General features: G+C 36.0%; 1 protein-coding gene across 13 annotated transcripts in view; it reads left to right on the top strand.

The window, feature by feature from the left end:
- Positions 1-11,051, top strand: part of RUNDC3B (RUN domain containing 3B) — a 147,362-nt gene that overhangs the window by 128,924 nt on the left and 7,387 nt on the right. For 6 of the 13 annotated variants that reach the window (XM_077857113.1, XM_077857106.1, XM_077857114.1 and 3 more), the window contains one exon: positions 406-527. In XM_077857113.1, coding sequence (XP_077713239.1) covers positions 406-527 — 122 coding nt within the window. Of the gene's footprint in view, positions 1-405; positions 528-4,768; positions 4,856-8,851; positions 9,851-11,051 lie in introns of those variants that run through there. The other 7 variants (XR_013357034.1, XM_077857102.1, XM_077857108.1 and 4 more) reach the window with 2 other exon arrangements.

The following is an 11,051-nucleotide window of genomic DNA, read 5'->3' as shown; positions in this document are numbered from 1 at the left end:
TTCAAGCGCCTAGGAGATACTGGGTCATTAAGTTACATCGTTTTGGTTTCTGCATTAGGAATAATCTGTAGATTTTCTGCTCCTTTGAAAACTGGTAATAACCAGAAGGTCCCCATTTTCTCACTAGCTGGATAATTAAAAATTGGTGTAAGGATTTAAATTAGTTTGACAAGTTGTCTTTCTTTTCCTTTTTTAATAGATTAAACACACAGACCTCTAGAGAGGGTGGAGGGAAAAGTTAAATGGAGATCATATTGCAGCCACAATAGAGACAGAGTTTAGGGGAATAACTGGGGAGAAATAAGCCAGAAATTCAGTAAATTGAAGCAGATCATTAAATAATATCTCTAGAAATTCTTTTTTTATGAGAAGAAATCCAAGTAGCATTTCACCCTTGTTTTACAGAAAAAGTTATCACAGTCTTGACCAGTTATCAGCTGAAGTTAGCCTTTCTCAGACATCATTGGATCCAGGTCAGTCACAAGAAGGAGATGGAAAACAAGACACGTTAAATTTAATCAGTGAAGGTAAGAAAAACAAAGTCTATTTGGAAACTACTTTTTCCTACTGTGTATGCTTTGGGTGTGGAATGCTGAAGAACAGCAGTGATGGTTCTGTGAAGCATGCTGGGAATGAAGCTGTCAATTATGATTTAAAAAGATCTGCTTTTGTTTTTTTCTCATGTGTTTGTGGATAACCTTCTCAGAAGATTGTCATTTTTTCCTTTATTTCATCACTTCCTGTACTGGTTGTTTGTCTGTTTTTGTTTTTACCCATGCCGATTGGGCTTTTTGTGTCTCTATCACTAAAATGACTTTGATTAAGCTGGTCCACCCCTGCCATATTGCAGTTCAAAAGAAAGTTCTTGGTCTTCATTCTTTTCAACTTCTCAGCAGCTTTTGATACAGTTGACCACTTCCTCATTCTTGAGTCACTTTTGGTACTTCATTTATTGAATATTCTGAAAACCTTGGGAATAAATATGAAAGAGTTTGAGTTTTCTCAAACTGCTGTTACTGCTTTCAGCTGTACTCCTTCAACCCCTCTTTCCTTTGTGTCTCAACTTCCTGGATGACATCATGGTTCAATTCCAAAACTTTTCAGGACATTTTCATTGATCACATTCCATTTTCTAAGACTCAAGTCTATGTATTTTTAAACTTCAGTAGCTTTCTTTCCTGCCCCCAGTACAGGCTTAGGCTGTGACTCTAGCACTTTGGGTTGGACGAGTGGTGCTGGTATGATAGGGCATGCACATCTTTTATCTCTGCATCCCAGCATGTGTGAGGTGAGGACTAGGGACCTGCACTCCTCTGGGTCTCCATTTCTTCTCTGTCTTCTCCACTGCGATAAATAGCACCACTACACACATTACTAAGTTCTACTCTTCCCCTTTACAACTCCTCATCCGTTTATCAGTAGGTCCTGTCAGCGCCCTATGCAAGACATGCTGCCTACACTTATTTGTCATCATCTTCACAATTACAACCCTCGTCTAAGCCATGTGGAGCAAGCCTCGTGGATGAACTACTCAAAAGCTTTTCTTTGAGTCTTTCCTCTCTCATTCTTGCCTTCATGCAGTCCATTGTCCATATGTTAATCAGTCATCTTAGAAAACATAAATGAGAAAATATTATACCCAAACATAAAAATCTCCAATGGCTCTCAGTGAATTCAGAATAAAATCCAGACTGCTTGTCATAGCCTCCTATATGATCGTGTCCTTGCCAGCTTCTGCTTTTTCTCATACCATTCTTTTCCTAGCTCCCTGCACCCTAGAATACTGACCTTCTACCTATTCCTTCAGGTTGGTTCCTGCTTCAGCTAGCTTTGCACCTGCTTTTCCTAGTGCCCTTGAAACTTCTTTCTTGGGCAACCCTGGTGGCTCAGTGGTTTAGCGCCACCTTCAGCCCAGGGCATGATCCTGGGGACCTGGGATCGAGTCCCACGTTGGGCTTCCTGCACGGAGCCTTGCTTCTCTCTCTGCCTCTCTCTCTGTGTGTCTCTCATGAATAAATAAATAAAATCTTAAAAAAGAAAAAAAAGAAACTTCTTTCTTAAGGTCTTTGTATGGTAACCTCGTTATCAGATCTCTTTTGAAATAGCTCTTTAAAGAAGTGTTCATACCTTAAATAACCATCGTCTCCATATTCGTGTCCACCTCCTCCCCCATCAGGTATTACTTGGTTTCACCCCAGGCACTCCATCACATTGCCCTCTGGTGTATTATGATTCTAGTCTCTAATTCCCCACTGAAATGTATGCTTTATGAGGGTAAGGAATCTTATCCATATTTTCCACCAATGTATTACCAGAGCCTGTCACATAATAGATAATTATTAAATATTGGTTGATAGAATAAGTATATAATGAATTAATATCACAGAATGTGAGGAACAAGGTACAGATAGTATAAAGTAAAAATTCAATTAACAAGCAGACTCAGGCAATGGGAACTTATGTTAAGATGAATTTTCTGCCTTTTTTAAGATAGTTGTTGAAATGTTCTCAGAGGGCCTTAAGTCTATTTTAATAGTTTATAAATAATGTGTACTGACTACAAATGAATCTTTTTTTGATGATGTGGATAATAAAGATAGAAAAATAGAGTATCTTCATGGCATGAATATAGATAGAACATAAGCTGAATCCACTGCCATAATTTAGAATTATGTGTATTTTAAAAATTAATCTGTTTGATGAGTGGATTTGTTTGTGATGATGACTCTATGTAAAAGACCCGTTTAGTATTTTAATATATTTATTATTATATGCATTTTAATAGTAATAAGTCAAGATTGATAATGGGTGATTTTTATACTATAAAGATGAATGGATGAAGCAATTTTTAGGGCAGTGAAACTATTCTGTATGATACTAAAATGGTGGATACATGTCATTGTAAATTTGTCCAACTCGTAGAATGTACAGCACCAAGAGTGAACCCTAATGAACCCTGGTTGATAATGATGTGTTCGTGTAGGTTTCTCCGTTGTAACCAATGTACCAAACTGGTGGGATATATTCATAATGGGGGAAGCTTTGTACAGAGGTACAGAAAATCTTTGCACATTCTGCTCAATTTTGCTGTGAACCTAAAACTACTCTAAAAAATAATGTGTGTATACACAGAGAGAAGTATTGGCTTTAAGAATTGAGGATTAAATAACAGATTAAGAATTACTTGATTTCAGCTCAGGTCATTGTCCAGGGTTGTGAGATCGAGTCCTGCATGGAGCTCCTATGCTCAGCAGGGAGTCTGCTTGAGATTCTCTCTCACCTCTCTTCTGTACCCTGCCCCCCAGCTAGTGCTCTCTCTCAAAAAAGCAAAAAAATGTTCAAGAAACAGAAGGAAATGAATTGATAGCTGATTACACTCTAGGAAGAAATGGGAAAAAAAGGAAAAATTATATCAGAAGTAAATATTAAAGAATAAGCTGCCTAAAGAATAGATTTGGAAGTGAACTTATTATAGAACATTGAAGAAAAGCAGGAAAGCAACCAAGAGAATGAAAACATGATGAAGAAAGAAGTAAAATGAGTCATGAAGTGTTTGAATTAGAAGTCAAGCAAAGAAGATAAAATTTAGGGGCATCTGGATAGCTCCGTTAAATTTCTTACTCTTGGTTTTGGCTCAACTCATGATCTCAGATCATGGGATCAAGCACTGCATCAGGCTCCATGTTCAGCGGGGAGTCTGCCTGAGATCCTCTATCTCTGCCCTCCCTCTGCTCACACACGCATTCTCCCTTTCTAAATAAATAAATCATTAAAAAAAAAAAAAGATAAAGTGTATAGATTAGTGGAGTCACTCTAAAAGTGTATAGATTAGTTGAGTCACTCTAGAAGTAAAACAGTGGAGAACTAATACTGAATCTTTAAATTAAAAAAAATCCGGAAATTAAGACTGAAATCTATCAATTGACAGAGCTGACAACGGGCCTTAGAAAATTACCTGTGTTAATCAACTCTAAGGCATATCTACTAAAATTATTAGATATTAACAATAAAGAAAACATTCAGGGCTTCTAGGCAGAATGATCAAATAGCTTGTAAGGGGAAGAGAATGAGACTTAGCATTACACTTCCCTAGTTGTATAAAGGTAACAACTAGAGCAAAACTACAAACCATTCCAGATAACATGAAGTTAAAACAAAAAGACATGTTATCATATAGAAAAAGAAATAGAAGTAAGAAATATAAGCTGTAATTGTGAATTTATAAAAAATATTAAAAACTATCACAGCAGACTCTGTGAGATTTACTTAAAGCAATAGAGGAAAATTCATAATATGTATATACCTTTTCATTAAAAATGAAAAAATGAATAAAATTTCTCAGCTGAAAACAGTAGGAAAAGAACAAGATATATAAAAAGCCAATAAAGAAAATAATAAAGATAAAACTACAAATTGAGATAAAGAGATCTAATTAATAAAACCATTCTTTAAAAAAAAATTAACAAATTTGAGACCTAGCTAATTTAATCACAGGGGCAGAAAGAACAAATAAATGAAAATATAGGGGATGAATACAACCTGATATAGTGTGAAAATTGTTTTTAAATTATAGTCTAGTATCGCTTATCAATATTGATGTAAAAGTTCTGAATAATATATTAGTGAGCAGAATCTAGCAGATCATCAGAGATGATACACTATGACCATGCAGATTTAATCCCAGAATGTAAGATTGTTTCAATATTAGGAAGTCTATTAATATAATACAAAACTAACATATCTAAGATAGAAAAAATTATCTCCACAGATGCCAAAAAACCCCTGGATAGAATTCAACACTTGCATGACACAAATATTCAAAACAGAAGAACTGAATACTACTTCATTTCCATGGGTATGTGTAAATGTCTCTGTCCTAAGATCAGCATCCTACTTAATGAGGAGATACTAAGATGCAGATTGATTTCTACCACTGTATAACATTATGCTAGTAGCTAATGCATTTAAAGAAGAAATTTCTAGAGACACGAGAATTGGATTTTTGCAGATGATAGCAGGAACCTGGAAAACGAGAAATAATACTTAGAATAAAAGTCCTACAAAGTAGCAAAATATAAGATTATGCAGAAATCAGTAGCTTTCACATGTACAAACAATAAGCAATGAGAAACTCTATTGGGGGGGACAAGTTAAATAGCAACAGAGAAAATAAAATTTTTTAGACTTTGCACATTTCTTGTTAAATTTATTCCTATTATAAGGAAAGCTTATAAACCATTCTTAAAAGACACAAAAGTGGAGTCAAGGAAATGGAAAGAAATCCTTTAAGTCTTCCCTAAGTTAATGTAAAGTTAACACACTCCTATCTATATACGGCTCCTGTTTTTAAATCCAGCAATAATACACCTTGGAATTCACTCCAAAGAAATACTTAAGCAGAACAGAAATACATAGTCACAAGATTATGCTGCTCATTTAGTATTCCTTCACATTCTGCAGTTTTCCCTGAATGCTTATCACACTGCAGGGAATTTCTCTAGCTATAATTTTTAAAATTTATCTCCAAATTTTGAGGCAGTTATGGATTCACATAGAGTTAAGATCCATGTATCCTAAAAAAAAAAAAAAAAAAAAGATCCATGTATCCTTCACTAGTTTGCCTCAGAGGTGACATTGTACATCATCACATCCAGGAAACTGACAGTACAATGCAGTGATTTCTTTCATATTTATGTGTCATCCTCTGTTTTTAGTTCCATGCAGTTTTATCACATGCATAGGTGTATGTCTACATCGCCACAGTCAAGATACAGAACAGCTGCATCATCACAAGAATCCCTTGTATTAGTGATGACACCTACCTCCTTCCCAGCCTTGCCTTATGTCTGCCCCTTCCCTAGCCCATGGCAAATGCTAATCTCTTCTCCATGACTATCATTTTGTCATGAAATTATGAAGAGTACCGTATCAATCAGATAGTGTATAGCTCATTGGGATTAGCTTTTTTCCACTCAGCATAGCTCCCCTGAGATCTGTCAAAGTTGTTAAACATATCAATGGCTTATTTCCTTCTCTGCAAAAAAATATTCCATGGTATGGATGGTTTTATTATCACCCTAAAAAACAATGCCACTAATTGAAGGACATTTGAGTTGTTTCCATTTGGGGGCTGTAAAACTGCTACTCTAGTCTGAATATATGTGTCCCCCAAATTCATAATCTCTAGTGTGATGATAGAAGAATGTGGGAGGGAATTAGGTCAGGAGGGTGGAGCCATCATGAATGGGATTAGTGTCTTAAAAAGAGACCCCAGATTGTTCCCTGGCCCCTTCAGTCACGAGACCAAGTGAGAAGATTGCTGTCTGTGAGCCAAGAAACAGGCCATCTCTAGACACGGGATCTGCAGGTAACTGGATCTGAGATTTCCCAGCCTCTAGAATTCTGAGAAATAAAAAACAGAAAATACATTTTTCTTGTTTATAAGCCACTCAGTTTATGGTATTTCTGTGGTGGCAGCCCAAATGGGCAACACTGTTGTGAACATTTGTTTGCAAGTTTTTCTGTGAACTTATTTTCATTTCTCCGAGATAAATACCTAGGAGTATTGTTGCTAAATTGTATGGTGGTTGCATGTTTAGCTTTCCAAGAAACTGCCAAACGATTTTTCAGATTGAACCATTGTGTATTCATTCCCACTAGCAAGGGATGAGGGATTTAGTTTCTCTACCTCCTTGCCAGCATTGGGTGGTGTCACTTTTTTATTTTTGCCATTGTATTTGATATGCAGTCATATCTCATTATGGTTTTGATTTGTATTTCCCTGATGGCAAATGATGTTCCGTATCTTTTTGTGTGCTTATTTCTCAACTATGTATTCCAGTGAAATACCTCTTCATTAATTTTACCTGCTCTCTAATTGGATTACCTTTTTATTTAACTGTTGGGTTTTGAGAGTTCAACAGATAATTCTAAAATTGATGCTTGCGGTTAATACTCAAGACTTGGTGGACAAAATTATAACCATTATTCATACTAAGTATCTTCTAAATTATAAGATTTATGTTGGAATTCCAGCCTTTCTTTCAATGGCCTCTTCTTATATTGAATCCCAGTTAAAAATAAAATGAAAACTCTTTACCTAGAAGACATTTGAGATATCATCCGAATTTTAAAATATTCTCCTTTTCTGTCAGAATGTAAGCTGGATAGTATTTTATTTAAGATTTTTTGTGTGCTTTACTGTGTTGATTAAATTTTTATAGTATATGTCACATTTACAAACATAGTAGATGGTTTTTTTAAAAAAACAAACATTAGATGCCAAATATGTCAAGATTTAAAAGTAGTTAATCTTGGTGGTGGAACTATAAATGATTGTTACATTTTATGCATTCTTAGTTAAAAATATTTTTATTAAGAACTCCATATGGAGAGCCTTGAGAACTAGAGATCTGTGGGGCACCTGGCTGGCTCAGTTGGAGGAGCATATGACTCTTGATTTTAAGGTTGTGAGTTCGAGCCCTATATTGGGTGTAGAGATTTCTTAAATAAATTTTAAAAAGACCCTAAGGAAATAGAGATTTGTTACTAATGACTTGAGAAAATAGAAATTTATGCTTGTATTCTAAAACTTGGTTCAGGCCTTTTATGCCTTTACATATTCCCATCGTTTACATTCCTCAAGAACATATTTTAATGAATAATTTGAAAAGGTATAAAACAAGCAATTCTACATTCCTACTGATTATTAAATAAAAGAATACCTCGGGTTGCCTGAGTGGCTCAGTTGGTTAAGTGTCCAACTCGGTTTGGGCTCAGGTCATGATCTCAGGAATGTGAGAGCAAGCCCTGCATAAAGGCTCTGCACTCAGCATGGGATCTGCTTGAGATTCTCTCTGTCCTTATCCCCCTACCCCCATTTGCATGCATGCACTCTCTCTAAATAAATAAAATCTTAAAAAAGAAAATCTCAGAAGTTAAATGGTACCATAATTGTTGATAGAGTGAGAAGTTGTCATTCTTTTCAAGGATTTACTAACCCCTTCATATATGACAGTTACTATGCTTATAACTACTGGTTGCTATCCATATTTCAGCAAGTCTAGGATGCTGTTACTTTATGTAGCCCCCCAAAAAAAGAAAAGAAAAAAGCCAACAATTAAATCCTAAAATATTGTTTACATATCTCTTAGCATTTTTTTAAAAAGATTTATTTATTTATTCATTCAGAGAGAGCGAGAGAGAGGCAGAGACACAGGCAGAGGGAGAAGCAGGCTCCATGCAGGAAGCCCGATGTGGGACTCGATCCTGGGTCTCCAGGATCATACCCTGGGCTGCAGGCGGCGCTAAACCGCTGCGCCACCAGGGCTGCCCTCTCTTAGCATTTTTTATATTTATTTTAAAAGATCCTTGGGTGCCTGAGTGGCTCGTTCACTGGGTGCTCAACTCTTGACTTCGGCTCAGGTCATGATATCGAGGCCTGCATTGGGCTCCATGCTCAGCCCAAAGTCTACTTGGGATGCACTCTCCCTGACCCTCTGCCCCTCCTCCTACTTGCACTCACTCTGTCTCAAAAAAATCCTTTTGACTTAAACAATTTTTTTATTATAATTCACATAACATAAAATTGACCATTGTAAAGTGTACACTTCAGTCGTGTTTAGTATACTGGTAATGTTGTGCAACCATTGCCACTAATTACAGAACATTGCCATCACCCGGTAAGCCCTGCACCTATTAGTAGTTGGGTCTCAGTGCCTCCCTCCCCCCATCTTTGGACAGCTACTAATCTACTCTCTGTCTCTTTGGATTTGTCTATCCTGCATGTTTCATATAGTACAATCCTACAATATAACTATTTTTGTCTAGGTGTTTTGTTTTGTTTTAGTAGGTTCCATACCCAGCATGGAGCCCAATATGGGGCTTGAACTCATGACCCTGAGATCAAGACCTGAGCTAAAATCAAGAGTCAGAAGCTTAACTGAGCCACCCAGGCACCCCTTGTCTAGGTTTGTTGCTTAGCATTGTGTTCTCAGTTTGTCCATGTTGCAGCAAGTACTAGTACTTCATTCCCTTTTATGTACAAATAATATTCCATTATATGGATATACCACAATTTGTTATTCATTCATCATTTGGACATCTGGATAGTTTGCATTTGGGGCTGTTGTGAATAATGCTGCTATCAACACTCATGTACAGATTTTTGTGGGAACATATATTTTTATTCATCTTGGGTATATAATTAGGAATGGAATTGGCTGGAGTATATGTTTAATCATGTGAAGAACTGCCATACTTTTTCAAAATGATTATTCCATTTTGTAATCCCACCAGCAATGAAGGGGGGTTTCATTTGTTCCACACCGTCACCAATATTTATTATTGATGACCTTTTTTTTTTTTTTTTTTTTTTTGTGCCAGTACCATACTGTCTTGATGACTACAGCTTTGTAATATAGCTTGAAATCTGGACATGATGCCACCAGCTTTGCTTTGCTTTTCTAGGACTGCTTTGGCGATTCCAGGTCTTCTGTGGTTCTATACAAATTTTTAGGATGGTTTGTTCCAGCTCTGTGAAAAATGCTGGTTGTATTTTGACAGAGGTCGCATGAAATGTGTAGATTTTTTTTTTTAAGATTCTATTTATTAGAGAGAGAGACACACAGGCAGAGGGAGAAGCAGGCTCCGTTTGGGGAACCCGACGTGGGGCTCGATCCCAGGTCTCCAGGATCACGCCCTGGGCTGAAGGCGGCGCTAAACCACTAAGCCACCAGGGCTGCCTTATTGATGACCTTTTTAATTATACCATCCTAAGTGGGTATGATGGAATTTTGTGGTTTGATTTGCATGGCCCTAATGAATAAAATGTTGAACATCTTTTCATGTGCTTATTGGTCATTTGCATATCATTTCAGATAAATGTTCAACTTCTCTGTTTAAAAATTCCATTGCCTTTTTGAGTTGCAGTAGTGTATTCTGGATAATAGAATCTTATCAAGCTGTATGATTTGCAAATATTTTTTTCACTCTGAGGGATGTCTACTTGCTTGCTAGTGTTCTTTGACTCACAAATTTTTAATTTTGATAAAGTCTCATTTAAATCGTTTTCTCCTGGTTGCTTGTGCTTTTGCTGTCACATCTAAGAAACCATTTCCTAATCCAAGGTCATGTAGATTTACTCCTATATTTCTTTTTAAGGGTTTTACATATAAGTTTTAGATTTTCATTGACATATGTTATCTATTTTAAGTTTTTGTATGTGGTGTGAGCTAATTGTCCAACTTGATTCTTCTGCAAGTGGATATTCATTTTCCCCTGGACCATTTGTTGAAAAAAACTCTTCTTTCCCCAACTGAATGGTCTTAGAACTCTTGTTGTGAAATGCATTACCCATACATTAATGGGTTTATTCCTGGATTCTTAATTCTGTATTATTGGTCTGTATGCCTGTTCCCGTGCTACATTATCCATATTACAGTATCACACTGTCTTGCTTTATAGTAAGTTTTGAAATCAGGACAACTTAGTTCTTTTTCAAGATTGATTTGGCCATTTGGGCTCCATTGATTTCCATGTGAATTTTAGAATCAATTTGTCATTTCTGAAAAAAAAAGGCAGTTAGAATTTTGATGGGAATTACACTGAATCTGTAGATTAATGAATCCGTAGTTAAGAAATATTGCCATCTTAACTATATCGTCTTCTAAACAGTTTACATGGAGAAGTGAGATGTTTCCCCACTTATTTCAGCTTTGAATTTTTTCAACAATAGTTTATAGTTGTCATGTACAACTCTTGCACTTCTTTATATGAATGTATTCCTAAGCATTTTATCCTTTTAGATTCTATTGTTAATGGAATCATTTTCTTTTATGATCATTCTTTTATTATTAGACTTTAAACATAAGTTTAAAAAGTTAATGTCACTCATCTATAAAAAGGAAAATAAAAGTAAATTCCATTGTAAAAAATTTCTTCATATTCAGAGTCAGTCTCTTCTGAATCATTTAATCAAGAGCCGTTGGCTATGCTTTTGCTTAAAGTATCATTCTGTGTGCCAACATCAAAGCATTTCCTAAAACAATCCT

Source organism: Canis aureus, chromosome 18 (genome assembly GCF_053574225.1).
Source record: "Canis aureus isolate CA01 chromosome 18, VMU_Caureus_v.1.0, whole genome shotgun sequence".
Lineage (NCBI taxonomy): Eukaryota > Metazoa > Chordata > Mammalia > Carnivora > Canidae > Canis > Canis aureus.
The sequence above is the reverse complement of the archived record's forward strand: the minus strand, read 5'-3'. Positions and strand labels throughout refer to the sequence as shown.